Genomic DNA, 26,300 nt, shown 5'->3' on the forward strand with positions numbered 1-26,300 from the left:
TACTGAATTCTCATAGAGAGAACAGAAAAGTATCAGGAATTTGTCATCCTTTTCATATGAAATGCAGATTTCATAATGGTACACTTTCACTTAGCAAACATAAAGATATCTCTGATTTATTAAAGTATGGCACCCGAAGGGCGCGCGAAAAATATGAAACATCCTGATATCTCTGATATTATGCCTTGTATATTAAAGTCATGCACCTGAAGGGCATGCTGAAAAATGTCTGATATATTTAAGTAATGAGCTTGAAGAGCACGCTGAAAAATATTGAACATAAAGATATCTCTGATGTATGTATGCTTGATATGTTAAAGTTAGGCGTGCTGAAAAATATGACTGATTGATAAAGTTACGCGCCCCAAGGGCGCGACGAAAAATACAACTGAATGATGAAATTTGTGGCTGACACTAGCATTTTAGGCAATGATGAGCCGGTGTCAAAATTCAAAAACACACTGACCCCCCCTATTGGGCATTTCAAAAACATGGTGACCCCCCTATCACCAAAGTCAAAAACAGGGTGACCCCCCCCCCCATGAATCCACCCCCCAGGCTGAAGAAACTGACCAATCCCTAAAGAACGTCCAGGTTAACAGCGAATACTTCCAGAGAGTCAAGTTAACTGAGCCAATTTCAGACAGTCCACAGTTCAGATCACGAGCGAGACGTACAACCGCAACCCATGACCCTTCACAGCAACACTGCGAACACATGGATGCCTTAGGTGCGGTATGGCATGGCAGGGAGCGAACTGCAGGCCTTCCGCCGCTCTGTCATCACCGTTTATATCATTCTTCACGGTTACATGTGGTTCGATACATAGCGGCCGCCGCATGGTATGCATACCCCGCGGCGGCCGCTATGTATCGAACCACATGTAACCGTCACTGCATAAAAACCCTATAATACTTACTGTATGAACATGGATTATTGCCTGTATTTTAGCCGAAGAGTGCATATACAGATGAATACAGTCAAGAATCCATTTTTTGTATTCAGCAAGCGTGTATTCATGTGGATTCATGTGAATTCACGTGTATTATACTATAATACAGGCAACTCATTAATGTGAATTATCTGAATTATCGGGTTTTCATGCAGTGCGTGGATTTCTACAATGGAATAAGCCTTACCAGCTTACGAGTATGGCAAGAGTGTCCGGCCTTCGCAACGCCAGGCACTCTCACTATACTCGCAGGGCTAGACCGCGTCGACCGGCACATACAAAACATGTCGATCCCCAATGCAGAAAGCTTCATCTCCACACCGTCCAATATATGGAGCTACGGTATTTGTGCAGTAGCCTATACATTGCTCTGGGTGGCAGGGCTGTGGAGTTACCGGCGTTATACGACTTGGCCGTGTAACGCCGGTAACTTACAGCTCTGCCACCCAGAGTTACAGTATACAGAGAAATAGCGTCAGCTTGATCAGTGTTTGTCAAGTCGGGCGCGTTCGCGTTCTACATGTAGGTTCTACTAGTGAAAACGTTGCCTCGAATCTAAACGGAGTGTCTTAGCCTGAGTATTTTTGCCTTTGCCACACTCCGTTCAGAGGCTAAACCCACGGTTACGTGTGGTTTGATACATAGCGGCCGGTGCGTGGTAGCAATTTTACTATGCATACACAGGGTAGCCAATATGTATCGAACCACACGTTAAACCGTGGGCTAGCGGCTAGCCATCGTATTGTTCGGGTAGGACTCCATGGTTTGGGCACAGACTGTCTATGGTTTGGGAGAGGAGGGCCTACACTGTACAGCGAGGGATCGCTGGTTGCCGGTGTGTACTGTACCAGCGACAGGACCGCCGGCCGCTGGCTAACAACCTCGAGTGTACATTGAGGCACGCCATGAGCGAGGGGACCGCTTGCAGCCGACGAGCCACCACGAGTGTTTTGTCCAATTGTATAGAATGGGACGTAACTTGGACGTCCATGAGATGATATTGAAGACTAGAAGCTCAGAGTTATATACCCCAAATATCTTGTCCAACATCCGAGTGTGATAATCCAAAACCCTCTGGCATTAAACTGTAACAATCATGCGGTTGAGAATTATTCAATTTACACGTTGGGCTTTTTCTGCGGGGTGTCCCACTCTTGTTTTCTTTTCTCGAACGGGCCTCTTTTTTTCTACTGTTTTTTTTTGTTAACCTCGTTTTTTTTTTGGGGGGGGGGTAACCTCGTTTTGGAGATTTTTTTCAAGCTGACCTCGTTTTGGTTTCTTTTCAGCCTCAGCGCCATGCCAGCGCGATCTCGGTCGACTTTTCAATTGTGATTCTCTTTCTTTTTTTAGTCAGACCTGATGGTGGTTCATTTTATTTTTTGTAGTAGTGAAAGTACTATTTTTGGTTTTGCTTTTAATCATTTCAATATTTTTTGTGTGTGTGCTTGATTTTTTTTGCTTTTTCCCTTATAATCAGCGTTCATTGCACCTTTATATCAAATACACGTGTATGTACGTCAATAAGGGACGATTCAGAATTTACTTCCAGGGGGAGGGTGGAGGATTTTCTATTTTCTCGGTGATTTTTTTCCATGGCCCCCCCCTAGTAAATTATAGAAAAAAATCTATGGCCCCCCCCATATCTTTCCTGGGTTTTTTTCCATGGCCCCCCCTAATATATACATGCATGCTTATACATTATAGACATATCAAGACATATCCAGTATAACAAGTTGCAGGAACTGTAGTGGACATTTAATCGATGATATAACAAATCATTTCAGGGTTATGTGACTATAAAAAGAATGATTTGCAGGGACTGCAAGTGGCACACTTTTGGAAAGGGTAGCAATAAACATATCTGGTTGTAAATTTCTGAAGAAAAGTTAATTACTAAATATGAATACTTTTTTCGTTATGTCTCACTGATACATATGATGCACACAAAGACAAGCAAAGATGTCAGTTAGAAATGGTGAACAGAAAATAAGAGAAGCAGATAATTGGCAAAGTGATATATGTCTTGAAGTTTAATGGTACATCTCATTTGCAGATATCCAGATATTTCTGGAAAGTGAGATGTACTATGATATACATGCACACGTTCAGCATACATTTTCATTTGATGATGCTGAATATTTGCAGACTCACGGTGAAAGTTTTAAACATTAGGAATTAAAATTGGTTAAAGCCAACTTGTTTTTAATTTTCTCTTTTTTTCTAATTTGGTTGTCATAAAACCAAGTTGCTGCCACTGAAAGCAACAATGCTGAGGAATATTTTAGAACATTTCTTGAACAAAACACCTTATCCAAAACATGAATTCACATGTTATTCTGCTCATTCCATTCACAATCCAATGTTCATATTAAAATGCAGATAACCCTGTGTAAGTCAAAATTCACATTTTGTCAGCAGTATTTTTCAAATGACAGAGCATTCATATTTCAAATTTTTTAACAAACTTTAATTTCAAAATAGTCATGATGCGCATGTTTTCAGATGACACGAAACAATACATGTTAATTTGTTTTTTTTGCCTTTTCTGCCAGCCGCCACTGTGAAATCTTTGATTATACATATCAGAATGAATGGGACACAAAAGTATTAGCATCAATACACAATGTGTAAGCCTATCCACATTTCTCCTAGCCTCATACACACTGAGATCACTTCTTGGACTACAGCAAATTTCTTGTGTACACAATATTTCAACAATCCGACACCATAGCATTTGTGCAGTGCCACATGATCTTCTGGATGCACATACAGGATTATTGGAAAATCAACCTTTTGTAAATTTTTCACCATATATTTTTGACAGTAATACATAATATTTTTATTTTCAACATTAAAACCTATTCGTTGAAAAGCACCTTGAAGATGAGACGGCCATAAATTTATTTTCAAAAAAGTTTATAGTAGATGTAAGCACTGTAAAAAGTTATGTAGAACATTAAAAATTTAGAAAGGGTAAAATTGATGAGAATGAAACATAGAAAAAAGGAGCAGAAAAGAAGAGTAGCAGTAGCAGTAGTTTACTCAAAGGATGAAGTGGGTGTATATTTGGGGTAAAAAACCTCAATTTTTGTATTAATGATAAAAATTAATTTAAGTCGAAAACTAGACAGTATTTTCTGAAATGTAATATTTCACTTGAAAGGATAGTATTCATGTAGAAAAAAACAACTATTTTACTTGGCATTATCCATCTTCATTTTAAAATTGTAGGGGTTTAAAGACTGACACTCTAATAATTGATTAAAATCATGATCAGCAAAATTAAAATGCCTCTTATTCAAAATGCCTCTTATTAAAAATGTAAGAGCTTTATTGCCAAACAAAACCAATTGATAGTTGTTGTGTTATATAGCATTTAAAAAACATAATGTGAAATTTCAGAAAATTTGACCCAGCCGGAGTGGAGTTAAATTCGTTGGAAATTTTGAAATTGGGAGGCAAAAGAAGCCAAGAAATCAGGTGATTTGCATACATTTGCATAAATTAACACTTCTTTATCATGCAACTTTCAACTGCTTTACAAGCTACAAGGTAAACCCAACCTTAAAAAGACATTTGCTGTAATTTTTAGCATTTGTTCAATGTTCATCTCTGTGTATCAGCATTTGTTTGTTATTCTATCACTACATAGAACACCCAATGCTGTATTTAGCAACATACCAGTGTGAACATAAATGACCATTGTTATTGTTGATAAATGAATTCTAGTCTGGACTTGATCTGAGATCTCTTTTCAACAAAAACAACCCTGACTGTTCACTGTATGGTTTGTATTGACACGCTAAATACTGGACATTTCATAACGCTTCAGGTAGGAGAACAAGATACTGCAGTAGATGCATAAAACAAACCACTGTGAATATTACCGAATTTGGCAGCTAAAGGAGTTTGACTAAACATGTTGAGTTTATCTGTCACCCTGGTAGCGTCTACGGTGCTCTTTTGTAGAGATAAGAAATTCTGGGCAAATGTTGAATTGATGTTTTTTTTCCTTGGCCCCCCCCTAAAAGATTGTGGTATTTTTGTCTGGCCCCCCCTAAATTTTCTTGGGAAAAATGGGTGGGCCCCCCTGAAAATCCTCCACCCCCCCTGGAAGTAAATTCTGAATTGTCCCTAAGTATGGGAGTGTGGTATTTCCAATTTTTTGCAAACAGTTTATCTTCTCATTACGGTTTAAAGAGTATTTTACAATTATGTATCACATAACATTCTGCTCTTTTTTGCAGTTATACTTTTCTCATTTATTTTCTTCCGTAATGCCATTAAATTTTTATTTCAATCGAGAAAGACGGTTGCACGTCATCTTTATCTGTACAGACACATTCAAATATTTAATGACACATATTTTCAAATGAATGCTATTTTAATTTTACGAAAAGGTACATTAATAAAATACAAGACGAAAGAACTTTTTTTTGTATTATTCATACACGTTTAAGACTTTATTTTCATTTGACAGTTTATTTTTACTCTATGACGATAAATATTTTTGAAACATTTGGCGCGCCGTAGGGGGGGGGGGTTCAGAGGAATGTGAGGCGGGTCACTCAAAAGACTGAAAACATCAAGGGGTTTGCTCAAAATGTAGACAGGAAAAAGGGGGTTACTCAATTTTTGATGCAAAATAAATTGAAACACCTATAAAATTGCACTATTGCACACATCAATTTCTCATCATTTTTTATGCCAGAGGGGCCATCCCCTCTCGATCTCGTGCTCTCTCCCTTTGGGTGTTCTTAACAGTTTTGCTCGTAAAAGAAAAAATATAAACACTTCCTAGATTGCATCATCCTACACCATTGCGCACATTAACTTCTCAAAATTTTCACAGGATCTAGGACAAAACTTAACTGTTGTGAATTCATCCTTTATTGTCACAGAAACATATATTTTAATTGACTTTAGGCTTTTCTTCGGAAATTTGCTGCTGGAAAAATGACACAAGAAGAAGAAGTCACAGATTTCCCATTGCTGCATACTGTTTTTACAAAACGTATTGTCATTGTTTGGTTTAATTGTGACTCAAACACTGATCATGCAAAAATGTTATATCAGTGTTCATTGTCATTTTTTAGACAATTTTACGGAATAATGTGAAACACATCTCAGATTGCACCATTGCACACATCAATTCCTCAAGATTTTTTATGCGAGAGGGAGACACCGCCCCTCTCGTGCTCTCCCCCTTGCGGTGTTCTGAGAGTTTTACTCAGTAAAAAGGCAAATGAAAAACACCCCTCAAATTGCACCAGACTGCACCATTGCACGCATCAATTTCTCGAAATTTTCGACAAAAGATAGGGGACAACCCCCTCTGACACTTCCCCCTCAGCCTCTTGCGTGTTCTCCCCCATGAACTTTCAAATTCTACCCAGTCAGATATCCTAGTGAAAACCCTGTCATGATACCCATCCAAATTAAACAATTCTATATGGTTCGATACTGGTTATAGCGTGAGCTTTTATATCACTGTATTTTGTGTTCACTTTGAATTTCATTTTGTTGGTTTCACCTTTTTCACGTCTCCTGCCCTCAGTATTAAAAACAGTAAGTGTTGACAGACCTAGAAAACATATTGGCAAAGGCTGCAAATGAGTTCCATACCAGTACGCATTTCTTCTTTTCGCGGGAGTTGCAAGTTGACCACCATGTCCTTGCCAGCTGCAAGAGCTTTTTGGGCTGATGATGTTGCATTGATAGCAAACAATCACAAAAAATTACAAACTCTTCTAAACATTGCTAATAATTTTGCAGAAAAATGGAAACAAGCATTTAATCAACAGAAGTCAGAAATCATGTACTTTGGAAGAAAGTTGCATACACTAGATACAGTTTGGAAATTAGGTGATTTGAAAGAAACCAATGCATATGATTACTTAGGGGGTGACAATCACAAGTTCGTTAAAGATCCTAACATTTCAATATAATTTACAGAGAAGGAATGAAACGGGTTGCATATGTAAATCACACATTAATTATCATAATAGTTTTCTATATGGCGATGTTCTATAGACCAATATTGTCTGTTCGTTTGCTTCATATTCATTCACTTATCTATTAACATCAAGGGTCTACATATTTACAGATAAAGGTATTGTAACTCCGAAATGAAAGTACAAGGAGCAAAATCAAACGGAAAAAAGAGCAGGGAAACAAGAATCCATGGAAATCGTAAAGTCCAGCCCCGTGTGTGGATACCACTTGACAAGGTTGTCTCAACCTCTCCTGTAACCCAAGTATTGATGTCTGATGTTCGACTTTCATTCAATAGCTAAATAAATAAAATTTAAGGACGTTAAAAATATAGCAGTAGTTACTTTATCATGGCGAATGGACCGTGATATATGGCGAATAAAGTACTGACTAAATTTTAGCAAAAAACTGCTCCACAGATCAGTTAGTTTTATTTCCTTTGTGTTTTCCATTGTCTGGATGTTGTTTATTGATTCAAATCTCTATCATCTAATTTAATTTACATAGTATCGAAGTGTTTCTCTGTTAAATAGAGTGTTATAATTATATATCATATTTTATGTTGTTGATAGAGTTTATTTTATACATTGCCTTCAATCATGGCTGTGGTATGACCGCTTCGCCGAAAGTTCATTCATTGCCTGACTATGCTATTGACTTGCTACATATTTTCTCCCGGCACCCTCGATGGCATCTAGCTTTGGAACAAGTATCAGTTTTAAATACTCGAAACATTCGGTTATGACTCTAAATTATTCTTTAAAAGTATTTAAATGTGTAGTATAACACAAATTTTATACGCTATATATTGTGATGCTAGTAATTCTAATTGGAAAAAAAATCATAAAATCAGCATCTAAGAAATATTACGCATAAACAAAGAATAAAGGGGTCCATTCACTTTATTTTGTTCGAAAACAAAGAAACAACACACGTAGCGTTAAAATGCTGTCTCACTGCATTGATGCAGAACGATTGTTAAAATGCTGTCTCACTGCACTGATGCAGAACGATTGTGATCGACGGGCCCTGATAAGCAGATGTTGGCCTGAACGATTTAGCTGTGTGCGGGCGCTCTGTCGCTCCACCACCTACAATGGAGTAAAGGTCGGAGCAGGCTTCACTCAACCTAATATCTTCTTCCGGCACTGTCTATCGCATCTTACTATGGAACAAGTATCAGTTTTAAAGGACACGTGCCTGTGCTCGGAATATCGAATTTACAGACAGCCAAAGTCTTTTAGCATTTTTTCCAGCTAATTACTAATTTGAACTTTCTTAATTGAGGATATATATCTAAATTGTGTTGATCAGTCTGTAAAACGTGCTAGGTACATTAAAGATACTACAAAATAAAAGTTGTCTTGCATTATATTACCAATTTTCATATTCCACGAACTTTCCCAATTTAGAGAAATATATCAGGATGAACTTCATGGAAGTTGATGAAACTTACTACGAACATAGGAGATGGATGATATTTTATATCATTATTGAAAGCCACTTAGCACTTACTTCAACCAATTTGTATATTTAACGAACTTTCCATATTAAAGATATATATATATATATATATATATATATATATATATATATATATATATATATATATATATATATATATCTGAATTGTGTCAGTCAACATCGATGAAACCTGCTAAATATGTAGAATGAAGATACAATGCTAAAAAAATAAAGTTGTTCGGCATTTTGAGATCGGCTAACTACTAATCTGCTTATAATAAAACACGTGAGTATTTTCAGTTCATATATGGCTGTATGTGAGTCCCAAACATTGTAACTTTGGAACCATCGGAAGGATTAAAGAATTATGGATGACGTTTCAGAATAGAAATCTAATGTATAAAATCAACAATACTGGGTACAGGGGACACAATATTATATAATGACATGTGATTCATATGTGATGTGATTTGATGTGACGTGGTATGATGTGACACTGCATGAAAATGCAATAATAAAGATATATTCACACTAATGAGTTGACTGTATTATAGAATAATACACGTGAATTCATGTAAATCCACATGAATACAGGCTTGCTGAATACAAGCAATGGATTATTGACTGTATTCATCTGTATATGCACTCTTAAGCTAAAATACAGGCAATAATCCATGCTAATACAGTAAGTATTATTTGGTTTTCAAGCAGTGTGATATGATACATGACATTTTATATAAAGTCTAGAATCTGTCAAATTTGCTTTATCGTATGCGGTCGTGTCACATCAATTTATAGCCTTTCTATAGTTTTGAAACCAAGCATTAAGGTAGAGTGCGCCTGGGGAACAGATTAGGACTCTCAAAATTTCAATACTTTTATGGTCTACCGCTTAAGCTTTTGATGTATAGAAAATCTTCATCGTCTTAAGGTAGCTACATACCTTTTAGACACTTTCAGATTTTTATTTTTTTCTCAATTGAACACGTCCCAAACCCCAATAAAGTATACATTTTCTGAAAGCCCTGATATAGAGCTATCTGACCAAGCACAGTACACGGTCATTATTTGCATAGGAGTCACGTGACAAGCGTTTTGCTGAAGCTTCAAAAAACCGGTTTTTCCCGCCTTATGCGAACACGCTGCAAGATTTCCGGTTGGAATTTCTTCATTGACAAGCCTTGACAATATCCTTCAAAACCGTGTCTGGGATTTTCTTTATATGCCTTTGTTTTTTTTTAATGCGCTCTTAAAGGTGTTAGATGAAGGTGCTTTTCAAGGAATTTAATTATCCGCCATATAATTTGAATGGAGCCTCCGGGAAAAAATCGCAGACACGGTTTTGAAGTATATTGTCAAGGCTTGTCAATGAAGAAATTCTAACCGGAAATCTTGCAGCGTGTTTGCATAAGGCGGGAAAAAACCGGTTTTTTGAAGCTTCAGCAAACGCTTGTCACGTGACTCTTATGCAAATAATGACCATGTACTGTGCTTGGTCGGATAGCTCTATATCAGGGCTTTCAGAAAATGTATACTTTATTGGGGTTTGGGACGTGTTCAATTGATAAAAAAAAAAAATCTGAAAGTGTCTAAAAGGTATTTAGCTACCTTAATTTCACGAAAATCGAAAATTTTATTATGTTTTGTCATATGTATTTTATCTTAATATACAGAGCTAAATACAGGGGAAACGGCCATTTGAATTTCGGGTATCGGGAAATGTAATTGGTTTCCGTAGTACCATAATTTGTATAATGACCCCTAATTTTTCTTCTTGACAAGGTAAGCAAATGGTTAGAAGTTTTCATTCAGAGAATTTAAACAAAAGTTTAAATTTTTCAGTTTCGAGGCACATATTACCTTAAGGTAAAACGCATATGGTTTGCAGTCAATTCTGAAGATAGTTGCTGCATAGACGAATTGACGTCCATTATAGAATTGGCGTCGTATGGATTTATGACAAGGGGTTAATTTTTTGTACTTTTTGCTGGCTCGGAGTCATTGATCTTCAATGTGATTTATATGGTAGAACACAGCAAGGCTATTAAGGGCTTTGCAAGCTTGCAGCAGAGCTGTGCGTTTATAAATGTTAGAGGTAAATTGTGCTTTGGAACCCTATTCATATTTTAAAAGTCTGCGATATTTTCTCGGTTCCCAGGACGACAAGCAAGAAATGATTATACACGCTATCGTTATCGTTATCGTCATTGGAATGAGGAAGTGAACATTGTTGAAAGTTTGCAAGGTCCAAATGCTTCTTACGAAAAAGTTATGCAGATAATAGTTTACATAGTAACTGGCAAAGTGAGAACTTAATGTGTGAGCAAAAGCGATTTTACGGCTTTTTCTTGTATTCGTTGATCCATGAAAGAATCATTAAACGTTTCACACTATTATGTATGCTATAAGTTCACATTTCACCGAGTCTCTGATTATGTGACGATGCGTCCTTGTTCATGTTTAACATGAAGCCTTCAGTTAGGTGCCATGGCATCGGTTCAGAAGTCACCTTTATTTCAAAGACGTTATTTCTTGGTACAGAGATGACTCATCGGTTTGCTCCATCGTGTTACCAGCATTCTTTCTGACGTTAGAACCTTCCTGAGTGGAATTCAATGATTCGTATGTACTTTGAGCAACTTCATTCAGTTGAAGTGATGTGTACGAAGAATCGTCTACTTCTGCGATCACATATGAAGCATTGTCTTCTACCTCCGTGCCTCGTTTCGTTGCCAGGCGCCTGTTCGATAAAGTAACATTACATATATCATTGTACATTTTACTTAATGATGTAAGAAATACCTGGGTAGACAATTTGCATAATTGACTATGAATACCTCAGAGTTGATCGATTACTAAAAATATTCCTCACGTAAACAGGACGCATCTTCTCACACAAACTTAAAGATTAATTAACACTCAAAGGAAAGAAAGGTAAACATTTTTCGCGCATAGAAAACTTTTTGGAAATTCAAAAGTTATGTTAAGTCACCGAGTTCATATGTAACAAGTCCTCCTTTTTACAATGAGAGTGTCCGCTGTAACGTTCAATTAAGTTGGCTTAACACAGATGTTCATTTGTCTTCTTGACTGTTCACCGTTTACAGTTGATATGTTTCTCTTCAACTGGCTGGCTTTTTCTCTCAAAAAGTTTTCTCCCACTTGGTTCTGGACAATGTTGACTCTTAATAGTTCGGCATGCACGACATTTTCTGATCCAGCATCATCTTGAGTTGGTAAACAAATTTCACGGCATTGTCAACCACTTGGTAGCATGTCTGGGCCAGCAAGGCCGGTATTCCGATGTGGAAGGGTATAAAGAAGACTGGAGGCAGCGAGTACAATAAATCTAAAATGCTACTTTCTTCCATTAGACACTTCACTAAAGTATATAAGCTGAATACCAGCTAGAGATACACTCCTCCGAGATTGTCACGTGGTTCCTAGACAGATATACATGGCTCCATAAATAATAACGACAGCTGATGCGTAATATTGACATAGCATAACATCACATCAAATTTTGAACGACAACTAAAATTTTTTTGTTAAGACAAAAGTCACCGCAGTTCCTATGTATTTTTCACAGTGGTCTTTTTCGGGTATCAACAAAACCATTATGAAAGACTTCACTGCTCCAAATATTTGAAAAGCGTTAGTCTCACCTCTTGTAAACAATCTTGATAATGATCCCAGTGATTGCTGTGACTGCAAGTGACACTATGACACCGATTACAAATCCAACTGAAACAAAACGTGCAATATTTCTGAATTGTAAAGTAAGTTATTTCTGATGAATGAAAAGGAAAAGGGGAAAGATTGAGGGTAGCGTCGAACATTAATAATCATATCCTATATTTGACATGGTATTCTTCTATATTAAACGTAACATTCATCAATAAAATATTAAGAAATATTTGATATAGAGCGAAGAGAGGAATGAGTTAAAAAAAAACATTGTTTTCACGACTTACTCGCCAGCTGTTCACTACAATTACAAGATTGATAGGGTTTGGTAGGACACTGTTGAGACATCTCTGGCTGTAAAGTGTTCTCTTTTGACGTTGGTGACTGTGAGGTAGTTTTACGCGCATTAACCCAAGTGGCAGATATTGTGGTCTCTTTTGACGTTGGTGACTGCGATGTTATTTGACGAGTGTTAACTTCCGTAGCAGATATTGTGGGTGTTACTGGTAGAGTCGGCGTCGTTAAAACTGCAACAACAGCTAAAGTATGCGACGATTATTTCAACGTTTAGATTTCCAGAGACAATTTTAGTGACCATTGTTAAGATATGAAGCTTGAGAAATAGTATTTTACAATACTATCTCAATAATTCATTGGATTGTTTGATATGCCAACTGAAAATTTTGTTTGTGAAAATTGCTTTCCTCCGTATTCGCTCAAATTGCACAGTTGTTCTTACATAACTAAACTGTTCGGAGTCTAAACCTTGAATTGTTGTACAAAGCCATTGTAAGGAAGCTACCTACTGTCGTGAAACTCTTACGAGGATAGATTGAACAGCTAATTAGCTGCAAAGGTTTAGATCAATTTGCCAATATCGATTTCTTATTCTTACCCTCAAATTGCAGTACAAATCCAAGATCATTGCCCACATTGTCGGTGATCATCTCAATACGAAGAGTATTGGATGAACTGTATAATGGCTGTGGTAGTGAATAACCAGTAAAAGTACTGATAGTAGAGCTATGGTCTTCTATCCCATCCTTCACAATCACCATGTCATTGTCTTGTAATCTCAGCATAAGAGTGGTTAGCTTTACTATGTGTCCAGGATCCACTGTTATTGTCCAAGTACACGATTGTTCGTTGGTATAGTTACCGGGGAAATTTGGTGAATATATGTATCCACTGGAATCAGTGTAGTCACCGCCACAGGCACCGAAAGACGCTGTGAACGTGAAAATGTAAGATTATCATTAACTTCAAAATGCAACCCTTGCATAGTTTCCAAAAATCAGCGATTCAACGATTTAATGTACGTAGGCAGTGTCCAGAGAATGAGATACATCCTATGCAATCATAAACGTGTTCAAACTTTTCAACAACGTCATTTGAAACGAACCAAATATTCTTCATTGAAGATAACACTTCGGTGTTAATGCAATGATCGACTTAAACGGATTAATTGTATTTTTTATGTTCACACTGAAATCTAAAGTCACAATGTTTATTTCTGGTTTTTAGTACTCCTATAAACCCGGTGAAATAGAATGCACCTCTTTTTAGTTAATACTGCTAAAGGAAAAGGTCTGCTTCGAAATAAAAGGGGCAAATTATTTTGACAGGAGAGCAATGCGGTCCAATGAGTAACAGCTTTTTATTTAAGCGCAAAAACTTCCTGTGGTGATATTTCTTTACCGTCATCAAAAGTCATTATCAATTTGACAGGACGCTTATTGCAATGAACAAGTAGTAAAAAGTGAATGCTTGACGCTCATCACCCAATCTGGAATGCTTCGCTGAAGAATTAAAAGGATTCAAGGTTCAAATACTGTAAAATATCATCCTGAATATTTTCAAAGCATCTTTAAGAATTAAACACACATCAAATGAAATTGTCTGACAGAGAGACATTGGTTAAATGCAACGTAAATTTCAGCTCACAAATACGATACATACAAAGCCACGGACACACAAAGAAAAAACAGACCTTTGGATAGATCGACATCTGACATTTAGATACAATGACATTTAGAACAATGGAATTAGTGAATACTTCAAGGTCCAAACTTTCTCAAGTTCAACATGAGCTCCCAGCTTTGACATAATTGTATATCGCAATAAAGTATGATAAAACATACACGGGTATTTTGATCCAAAAGACGAAAGTCATATTTGGTGATAAAATCATTTGGTTGATTGTTCGCTGCTTGAAACATTCATAAGTTATGCAAAAGTACGACCCAGTTTTTGTCTTTGCTGTACTTATTCTCATTATAGGACAATATGTTGGTACCTGCAAATCAGAGTGGCTGATAAAATACCGGTAATGCCATCGAGCCATTTTTGTGCCTAAAGATATATTCCAGCACCAGCGATGCACCAACGCGATGTGTATGCGCGCATGCAATGAATTTCTATTCATATAACAGTTATCGGTGCCGGTTAAAATTCACTTTGTTGTTGTCGCCGGTGTTGTCCGTATAGCTATGTGTTATAGTCATAGCCGGTACATTTAATTTTGCATTGGTTCAACTGTTGCTGCCGGGAACCCGACGGCTTTCCATATGATCCATATGGAAAAACGGTGTTCTAACTAATAATAAACATTTCTATGGATTGTTACTTACTGTCATAAACATCGAATTGCCAATCTCCTCCACAGCCTTGTATGTATGGCGATGTTCCATTATCACCAGAACACTGCTGTGTGTTGTATTTCACAGCCTGTGTGTCAGGCAGTATTGGTAATCCTGGAATAGCCTCTCCATAACGCCAGTAATCAACAGAGTCATCGCTACAGAAACACTCATCGGAAGCTTCGAGTAAAGCAATAGTTTTTCCTTGATCCCGACATGCTCCAATGCATCCTTGTATTGTGACGTCATTTTGAGGTAGTGGCCATGAAGCCGTTAAAGCAAATATTCTGTCATTACTTTCCTTATATCGACCGAGAAAGTCCGGATCTGAAAAAGATAAACAGACTCTGAGTTACGTGCTTCTGAAAGAATGATTTAGTGAAGTCTTAAGCTTCGTTTGAATTTTACATTGTAGAGATCTTTCTCATTCTTAACACATATTTTCTTATTTCGTCAGATCCTTACTCAAAAACATGACGTTGATACGTATGATCCTCCACCTGTCTTTCTGAAATCAACTTGAAGTGACAAAAAGTGATTAGGCAATATGGAATTGCCATGTAGCAAATGATGTGTACCATTTTTTATTTTTTCATGTACCGTTTGCAAACAAGGGGATTGACCAAATAAACATCATCAATATTTTGCATGATAAGAAAGTTGTGGAAAAAATACCTCCATATAAGCACCTATAGTTTCCTATTCATACACAAAAATCATTGGTAGGAAACTTTTTAACTATAACAATGTCAACTTTCCATTAAACAACAGCAGAACTTGCAATTGCTTGTCATCCCCCTTTTGCTCTAAACCACTTGGTCACATAATAACTGTTGACCTATCCATCATACAGACAGTAAACTCCGGCAACTCTTTCAATATGGTCCAAAATATCGACAGCCACAAACTATTAATTGGAAAATTAATTTCAGAATTATCACGGATGCCGCCGAAAAATATGCACGACAGTGGGCTGCAGTTGAGAAAGTTGATGTGGAATGCCTCTCTGACTGGCTGAGCAAAGTCAGAGATAAATTAAAATCACGTATTTCACATTTCAGTTCTCACAGTAAAGATGTAAATACTTCCTCAGTATTAGATGACCCATCAGTCAAAGCATGCCTCGATGCTTTACACAACGAATATGTTGTAATTCCTGCAGACAAAGCTTCAAACAACATAATCTTTGTCTGTAGGAATTATTATATCCAGTGTATAATAGATGAATTAAACCTTCATTCAGATAAGAGTAATACAACCTACACTCTTTCCTCCCTCACTGATGAAGACATTTTTTTCAAAGCATTCATCTGTGCGCAATAAATTTGGCATTCCTTTGAAAGAGAAGGACAAAAAAATGTCTATGTTGTATTGGATATCTAAACTACATAAGGACCCTTACATACAACGTTTTATTGCAGGATCAAGCAATTGCACTACCAAACATCTGTCACAATTATTGACTATAATTTTAACAACCATCAAAAATGGTCTTTTTCGATATTGTGACAAACTGTATGAAACAAGTGATTTGAATCAAATGTGAACGAAGGAATTGTTGCTTGATTTAAAAGTCAAGAAAAACAAGTTCAGCTCAATCCGAACATTAGATTTTTCCACATTATAAGGCCCCCCCAAAAAAATGTGCTGTTCCGATTACATGGTTTTCAAAAATAGGGTAGGTAGGTAGGGAAATTTTTTTTTTCATTTTTTTTTATTTCTCAATGTGCATTTTGTACGCGTTCAAACAAACTACCTGTGAACAATTTCCTCATGAAACGCACTCAAATTGAATACCAATATATTAAAATAAAATATTCATAAGTAGAATTGAAGTGTATGGTTTATTAGACTGCCACAGAAATTGATATGGCTGAATAACAATTCTTTGACAGGAAAGTGAACTGTTTATCCACAGGTAAATCCTCAGCTTTTTGCAGTCAATCGCAAGAAAAACGCACATACTTTACGTTGAAGATGTTTGTAGCCTCGCCAACCTGTATATTTGTCTGCTGTACTTCCAACCACGGCCCAGCAGCATCACTGGCACATTCAACTCGAATAGAGTACATTTTACATTCAGAAAAACCTGGATGGTGTTCCTCCAAAATTTCTTCGAAAATTCGGTTCTGTTTAACAGAAGACAAAATCGACCTTTCTTCGCCATGATTGCATTTGCGAAACAAAATTGAGTACACGCTATGTCCATCGCGAGTCACCATTTTGTTTGAGACGAGGCCTGCTATAAGTAGGGATACCAGGCCCTTTTTTGTTATTGGTTAAACTTACTTGAATTGTATGTTTTCTTGAAGATCTTGTCTCAGGATTCAAAAAACTGTTTGAATGATGGTTCTATCTTGTCTACTTCCAGGGTTATGATTTTTTTGGAATTAAAATATGCTCGATTTTTTTTGACGAATGGTCAAAAAATTTCAACATATGGCTAAGAGTCATTTTGTGGGTATCCCTATTAAAAATATAGTTGTATAATAACATTAATTCTCCAACTAATCTGCTTTAAAATACTTTTTGTGCAATATATTGTAAGAGTACGGTATAAGAAGCTTCTGTTTTCTTTACACAGAGACTTGAAAATGCCAAAAAATTTGTGAGATAGAGTTGAAAATTGGACGGCACCGTGTATACTACCAGTCAAAAAGCTATTTTTCGCCATTTTCAAACTACTGTAACTTTCAGAGTTTTTAAGCTAGCTCTGTCAAATTTTGAACATTTTAATATTGAGAGATAATGCAAAAGAATACATGCATTTTAGATTTGTAAAATTACTTAAAGTTTGTATTTGAGATACACTGACAATCAAGGATAGCCAAAAAATGTTGGACGGAATGTCAGTAAAAATAGCCATTTTTCCCCATTTTCAAACGGCTGTAACTCTCAGAGTTTTTACGTTAGCTGTACCAAATTTTGGACAGTTAAACTTGAGTAATAACAAAATAGAATAAATCTGTAAATAGATCTGTAAAATTTCAGAATAATCCCCCTGGAGCTGTCCTTTTTTACACAAGAATATTACTCCCCCCTTAAAAGCTGTCATCTTGTTGTACTCAATTTTCCTTTAGCATTGAAATCTAGAGTCAGGTTATGTTTTTTTCCTTTCCTTTCCTTAGATTTTTCATTCTCTCTTCATTTGCCCGTCTTTCAACTTGTCTTGTTTATCAATTCCCGATTCCTGCACTACCCCTGTCTGTCATTTTCCCCAATTTACGTTAATGCTGTTTAAAAATAAAGGTTGTTTACATACATTTATTATAATAATAACCATGGCATGCTGACTTTATTCCCATACATCATTGAAAGAGTATTCATTTCTATTGTCAAATACAATTTTGTAAATTTTGTGTTACATCAACAGATGAAAAATGAACACAGTTTAATTTTCGCAAAACTACCAGGGTTCACGTTTGAAAACAGCTGATTGTAGCGTTGGCAGCTAGGGCTGTTCAACGAAGTACGTACGTACGGCAAAATTCACAGTAAATTCCGAACGCATAGATTTTGAAACTACTCAGAACTGACCTTAACACACAGTTTTTGGTGTACGGGTTTATATTTTAATGATAGAATGACTATAAAAAGTAAAATTGACCAAAATTTTGCCCGATTCACTATCACAAAACACTTCCGGGTTTTCTGTAGGCCTGCACAATATGGGCGCGCTGTGTACAGCGCGGTTCGGAAATGACAACAAGAATGTAAATGAAATGAAAGATTACATCAGAAAACGGCCATGAAAATGCTTCAAACTTTCCCAAATTTAATGTAACACTTTCTGTTTGGTATTCTAACTCCGATCACTGAAATTGTCCCTGCATTTTAGCGAAAACCTACCTACAAAACGCCGTTTACGCACTGAACAACAGTGTAACGAGCCATTCCATTCTAACATAGGAAGTAGTGGCCTGAGAAATGTGCGTGCCGCAGAACGGCACGCTGTATGGCGAAAAATAATGCTTGATTTTGAGCGCTAAAATGACACGATTTTTTTCTTATTTTCAAAAAAAAATCCCATGGTAGAACGAGCAGTTGAACTGGAATTTTGTTTATCGAAAATTTTATTGAATTAGACCTAATACTTTTTGAGATACAGCAGTTTGAAAACCGGAAACCGTTCAGAGTGCAACAACTGTCAGTGTCGTGTCGCAAGTTTTCATCGAGCGTCTGGAGGGCATCACTTCTATAAGAATGACGTATTAGTTCTCGCGTGATTCGCGCGATTTGTCATAGTTCTCGCGTGATTTCATGCGCTTCACGTTTTTTCATATCGTTATTTTTACTTCCGGGTTTACGAGGCTCTAAAAAGTGTAGGGTCGGGGGTTTAAATTTGGGTAGGTCGGGTAATCGGAACAGCACATTTTTTTTTGGCCTAATATACACCAGAATTCCCCACGATAAACTTAAAACAAGGCTGTCATCTCTTTTTAAACAAGCTTTCCTGCATAAAATGGCAGTAGAACTTTCTGCATAAAATGGCAGTAGAAGGTACCAATACATTACCATCAAACATAGGTCAGGTTATTTCAGTAACAACATGGATGCCACGCACAAATACACAGATGAAGATCGTATATTCACGAAGGTTTTACAGTGTTGCAGCCGGGACGCGCCCTTGCGACAATGTCCCCTAAAGGAACCAATTGTCCCAGTGTACTGCGGGTCACTCGGGCGCACTCATGGGTCAACTGCGTTGGGTGCAGTCTGCGAGTAATATCTGAAAACAATGACCTTTGTTTTGCATGATTATTTGGACGCCTGTGCTTATATACTTTCGAGCTATGATTAAAATTAATTAAAACGCTGCATGCACTCGATATCATAACTCACTTGTAGTACGACTCTGAGCTCTGATTGCGGCAAATGCGTCATATACTGCTACAATTGCCTGAAATAAAAGCACAACGACGCGGCAGCTTGGATTTGTTCAGTGAAAATAATTTGTTACAAAATAATACAACATTTGATTAACAACTGACTCATGTTCTCCCCAAAAATAAACGTTGGTGGGACACAGTGTTTCCTAAAGGGTTTAAAGAAGAGTTTTCATCATTCACTACTTTCAAGATAGTTCAAGCTTAGAGTTTGCAAACTATTTGCAAAAGTGAGGTAAATTAATTTTTATGAAAACAACTTTAGATTTGTTCCTTCTCTAACTGACGGCAGCTTCTGTACTGAATTGCGAAACAGCCTTGTATGTATGGCGATATGTGTAAGTAGTAATATCCTTTGATCGATTTGAACATATACAGTCGTATTGTCTCCCGCTTGCATAAAATGTCCTCATTTCAATGTTACAGTAGTTGTTTGTAAACAGTCGTATTATTTTGGGTGCAACCAAAGTTCAGAAACACGCAACTGTCTTTAAATTTCCATAATTTGAGTGGCAGCAACAAGTAATTACACTTCTCTCGCTCAATATCGTAAATATTGGTTGCTTTTTAAAATATGAACAATAATAGCATGAACTCGTTGGCAAATACAGAATGTTAGTTTATCACATTGCCGTTGTTATTGCCTTTGAGAATGCATTAGGCCTAATGCCTAAATGATATGTAATACCCACTTTAGTTATACTAAAGCATTTGAAGCGTTTGACATCATTCCCTGAAAGCAGCATTCTTACCATGCTAGCCTTTGCAACTAATGATAATGCAGGTTTATGTTTTTGGTAAGCTTGAACTGAAAGAATGTGTTTCTCCATCCCGTCGATGAATCATAATAAGTTAAATCAATTCAACTCACAGTAACACGTAATTCCTACATGGTAATTGTCATTACACTGACAATCATGTCTGTTGTTGTCCCAATCTATGGTACAGTCTTCTAACGATTCTGACATGATAGGACATCTGACGTCACAAACAGAAGACTGCAGATCACTTCTACCAAATTCACTGTTAGACCATTCCCACATCACGGTGACATAACCTGTTTTGAACAAGAGCGTCACAATGTAATCCATGTAATATTCGTCGTAATGGAAAACGATTAAGCCTATACTACTTGCAAAGTCAAGTCATGCATCTTAAACAGTGTTTCGGCGTCGATTTCAATTTGCAAAGTGATCACGTGCTCACTATATATCAGTGACAAAGTTACATGAAATGTCGCTAACATTCGACAGTTTACGTCATTTGCAGATCTCGTAAGCCAGTCATTAAAATCTTACATACGGGACATGTCCTTTTGAGAAACAGTGCATTTAACAGTCTATTTAAGAAATATCTGCAAGCTCTGTTAAATAAACTATACGAAGCAGAGATTGTCCGGTATCCTAACTTTAGTTGTTCGTTGACTTAGCGATTTGAACGTCGGCAACGAAGAAAACAGCGATTTTAATAAATTTCACTGTAGGAAATAGTGGGTAATCTCAGATTACTTGTTGCAAACATTTTTAACCCAGGAAATCTAATTTTACAAACTATAACAGAAATGGTTAACTCACCTAGTTGTTTACACACAGCCCTTGCTACTGTTAGATTCCATCCTGCACCAGTTCCACACATATATCTCCATGAGTTCTCTCCATCTCGTCTGACTTCAACTCTTCCTTCAAATGGCGTCCGACCACCAGTGAGCCGTACCTCAACTAAAACAACAATCAAACTCATTGTTGCAGGTTGATAACTGTCATTTAAGCAATAACGTACCTCCTGAAGATCCATAATGAATCATGATGAAAGCAAACTTTGCACAACACTATGTACGAGGGAGTACCGAGTACATTATGGAGTGCAAATTTTACTTGAGTCCTTTATGGGCCAGGATTGGGTAATTTTTTGCAATTATTAGCTCACGTGTGTAAACACGTGGGCTATTGTCATAGCGATGTCTGTCTGTCTGTCCGTGTGGTGGTGTGTGTGTGTGTGTGTGTGTTAGTGTGTGTGTGTCTGTCTGTCTGTCTGTTTACACGATAACTCACAAACGCCTGAACGGATTCAAATCAGATTTGGTAGACAGGTACCATATGCTACTTGCAAGAACTGATTAGATTTTGGTTAGTGTGGCTTGCATATTAATGAAGTTATGCAATATCATTTTTTTCCGTACAATGGTTTCCCTATGGAGACGGTAATGACAGTGTAGACATATATCAAGAAATACTGCACAAAATTTCATGAAACTTTTCACAGATGACAATCTCAGAACACAATGATGATGCTGTGAGTGTCATGTCAATTACCTTCTCATTTGCATATTTAATGAACTTTTGTTATTAGTGAGATAACTCTGAAATTACTGCACCAAACTTGATGATACTTGCAATAAATATTGATCTGATATATCTAATTATACTTAGAAGCATTGGGCAGTGTCAAGTTAATAAATAGGTCATTTGCATATTTTATGAATTTTTGTAATTAGTGATATAACTCCAAAATAACTGCACCAAATGTGATGAAATCTGCTGCAGATACTGATCCGACAGATATCTAATTGTGGTGTAGAGCATTTACTTGTGTGAAGTTAATTAAGGGTTTATTTGCATATCTAACGAACTTTGTAATTAGTGATATTACTCCAAATTACAGCGTTAAATTTGATGAAACTTGCTACAGATGTTGATCTGATAAATATCCAATTGTACTGAGAAGCATTGAACAGTGTCAAGTTAATAATTAGCTCATTTGCATATTTCATGAAGTTTTATAATTAGTCATATAACTCCGAAATAACTGCATCAAATGTGATGAAAACTGCTGCATATACTGATCTGACAGATATCTGTGTTGTAAAGCATTTAGTAGTGTAAAGTTAATTAAGGGTTCATTTGCATATTTAATAAACCTTGTAATTAGGTATATAGCCCCTAAATTACGGCACCAATTTTGTGAAACGTGCTACAGATATTGATTTGATAAATATTTAATTTTGCTATGAATCATTGAACAGTGTCAAGTTAATATAGGGATTATTTGCATATTTAATGAACTTTGTAATTAGTGACATTACTCTAAAATTACTGCATTAAATTAAATAAAACGTGCTACAAATGTTGATCTGATGAATATCTAATTGTCCCACGAAGCATTGAGCAGTGTCAAGTTAATTAACAGCTCATCTGCATATTAAATAAAGTTTTGTAATTAGTGATTAAAATCTGAGAGTACTGTGCGATGTTGAAAAAAACGTGCTTCATTTAGTGATAACATATATCTTATTGTTCTGTGAAGGGTACTGCTATCAATGAACCTGTTGTAAAACACGTGAGCATATTCAGTTCATATCTGGTTTTATAGTCTTGGCAATGCCAGCAAAATGCATGGATATAGAAAACATTAGGGGCTACAATGCAGCATAATCGGCTACATTATCAGTAACAATCGGGGAAATGACGTGACAAAATTGTCTAGTATTGACAAAGCTCTAATATTATGGTGTTTCTCTGCATTTTCATTGAAAGGGCACTTTCTTCCCCATCTTCTGCCGAATTCATCAAAATTAGGGGGCAGTCACTTTTGATGTTGATTTTGCCTTCAGGAAGCGCTTCCCCGACAGCCCGGGACGATATCATTACGATCGTCACCTAGTTCCGTTGCATCGTCTATGTCGTATGCAGCACCCGTACTAACACCGACATCGTGATGTTTGTCAGCTTGTGATGTGCTCGGTTGCTTTCTATTTTCTGTCGATTTGTTACCAACAAGCTTCCCCGACTCAGAGTTTGACGTATTCGTTCCCTTGGACACGATTCGGTTCGAATTTGGGGGTTTAAATCCATGCACCGATCCTCGTGCGCCGACCAACGGATTGTGTTGCATTACGATACGCGTGCCTACCATGCTAAGCTGAAATTTTTACAAATTCCATCATTGATACACACATTTCGCTACACTATACGCTTGGGTCACCCTCATATACCAGTATATGTGGACATCCTTGCTTACTGTATTCTGTTCGCGATTTCCACACTGTCAGTAACATTTTTCAGGGCAGACAATGGCTCGAAATGCGCAATTTGCGCGATCGCGCAGTCGAGAGAAAACCCTGGAATATAAATTGGAAATAACGGTTATCTTTCTTATCGCAGAGCTTCAGTGACTACATAAGAGAGCACATTTCAACTAAGTTTATTATCTTATTTTAATGCGTGTGGGACGGCTGTGGTGTTGACTCAATCACTTAATCCGCTGATACCGACAGCGGATTAGCAAGTTGGCAATGTTTTCGGAGCAGTGGCGTATACACAAGTTGGAGAGGAGATGAGGACTTCTCGGAAATATATAAAGCGGTCAGACGGTGTGGATTCGAGTCGAAATCTGTATTTGAAATACCACATTCAAATTAATAAAATTACTTGTAGTAATAAAGAAAGCAGTCAGACGGTTTGGACTTGAACTTTATTTGAAATATCACAGTCAAAATTAATAAATAAAATAAGGTAAACCGCTGCACAAAAAACTCCCTCCCCACCCCAGGGGACTGATTTCTTTCCCCTATGCTCATACTCATCATCCGATCCGTATAGAGTCAACAAGTGCCCTTGCAGTTTGAATCAAATCAACTGACAGGCCTGCATGAAATGTGTGACATGACAACAGTTGAAACTGTATAATACTCGATAAACCTTGAACATTTAAGTTTGAAATTTGTTGTTTGAGCCTGGTTTGAGGTGACACTGACATATTCAGTGCGTTCTCTGGCAACACAATATAACGCCAAGAAATGGCCCCTAAGTTTCTCGTTATTTCACAACTGATGAGAGACAATTTTGTCCGAATATTCGCAGGGCTACTGTGACTGCACAAGAGAGCTCATTTCAAATAAGTTTAGTTTATACTGATAGTGAACTGCGCCTATTCTATATTTCCATGCAGTCTAGCAATAGCGTGTTTTATCCGACATTTTTGTCCGAATATTCTTATTGATAATTGAGATTTCAAATAACTATATGACACATCCAGTTCCAGTTATCAAGCAAAGACACCATGTTATGCAGTCTTATAATTTGTCTGGTCAAACACCGTCACTTTGTCGTACCGAAAATTAGACAAACCATGCTAGCGTCATGCTACCGTCAACTTGTGTGTAAATTTTGAAAGCCCCAGGTGGCTTACACTGTCTGGACATTTCTACTTCCTGGTATCCTCCGATGATTTTCTTCCTGAACGAACGGCGGCGAATCCTTTTTCAAATAAATTCTGGCAAAGCTTGACTTACCTTGCTGACTAAATGACACCAACAAAAGTTTAAAAGCAATAATCAACACAAAGCGAACGATGAACAATGATTGACCCATGGCTGGAAACTAAGATATCATGTAACACAGGCTGTGTAGACTTCTATGGACCTTGTCAAGTGGGACCTCGTCACAGTTTAGTATTCCTTTCATTGTTTGAGGTCACACACTTTTATTGGCAAGAGGTCATGCGTCATTAGCACATGAAAATAGGTCATTCAGGTTACTTCCTACATTAACTGAGTATAGCAACATAGAAGACGGCTAGTAAGCGATTGACGAAGACAAACCCACACACAGAAAATGTTACACAAAGTTAATTTGCTATTATTTGCCATTGTGTCGACAAATATGTGTTTTTTCATGACAAACTGATCAATACATAATGTAATTCGTAACTTTCGATTAATAACAGTAGCATTTCGTTTCCTATCATCAACTTTCCATTTAAATCTTCCGTTCCAATTTGTTTACCGTATTAAAGCTACAGTGTAATAATCCGATCTCAAAATATTCCCGGTTTTCCAAGAGTTTTCTTTGAACAAGACCCATGAAAGACTATAAAATGTAAATGGGCAAATTTTGTCAGCTTTGTGGCACAAAAAATTGATCACCTGAACACAACTGTTGAAGGAGACGAGCCGATTAATTGAAATCACATAAACAGTCAATGAAAGCACTAATAAGAGAACTGCGTTCAGACTGGAAAAAAATTGGAAACGTTTCTGTAGTTACATTCACAAACAGGCCATTAAAATACATCTGAAACGGCTCTGGTCCTATATTAGCATAAAAAGTTACGTTTGAACGCTCCCAAGAGGTTCTGAACGTTTCAAATTCAAGACGTTTTAGCCGGCCAGACAACTTCCTGTTTGAACTGACTGAGCTGCTTGAGAGCCGTATTAAATGCCCTCACGCGACAGGTATTTGTAACAAATAACAAGATACAACCAACATTCAATTTCCTTTTGTCATGGCTGCCGAACGGACTTCATCTCGTGGCAATAATTGGTTTGATGATGAGATCATGCTTACCTCAGTCTGGGCGGATGAAAGTATAAAGAGAGTGCTGAACGGAACCTGTAGAGACAGCCTCGTTTACAAAAAAATTGCCGAAAGAGCTCTACAAAAGCGTTTAAGCAGGGCAGCTGATATCAGTGCCACCTCAAGATATAGGCACTGAAACTCGAGTACAAGGATGTTATTGACAGCAACAAACAGTACGACAGTACGACAACATTCATGTCAGCCGTTTTGTTACAATGCTGTATGCTTGCCCATATACACCTTTAGAGCTCGAGGGGGCGCATTAAGCCGGTTTAAACACCAAAACAAATTGAAGACTTCCCATCATCATTTTTATATTCGA

General features: G+C 37.1%; 1 protein-coding gene across 1 annotated transcript; it reads right to left on the minus strand.

Annotated features, from left to right (window-relative positions):
* Positions 1 to 10,921: 10,921 nt before the first annotated feature.
* On the minus strand, positions 10,922 to 25,047 carry LOC139132672 (kremen protein 1-like). The gene is made up of 8 exons (XM_070698940.1): positions 24,913 to 25,047; positions 21,197 to 21,340; positions 20,494 to 20,679; positions 14,728 to 15,063; positions 12,993 to 13,325; positions 12,385 to 12,636; positions 12,076 to 12,154; positions 10,922 to 11,150 (listed from the first exon to the last, which is right to left on the minus strand). The coding sequence occupies exons 1-8, from the start codon at positions 24,989 to 24,991 to the stop codon at positions 10,922 to 10,924; spliced, it is 1,638 nt and encodes a 545-aa protein (XP_070555041.1). The 5' UTR covers positions 24,992 to 25,047.
* Between the last annotated feature and the right edge of the window lie 1,253 nt (positions 25,048 to 26,300).

The sequence above is a fragment of the Ptychodera flava genome, chromosome 5 (genome assembly GCF_041260155.1).
Source record: "Ptychodera flava strain L36383 chromosome 5, AS_Pfla_20210202, whole genome shotgun sequence".
Lineage (NCBI taxonomy): Eukaryota > Metazoa > Hemichordata > Enteropneusta > Ptychoderidae > Ptychodera > Ptychodera flava.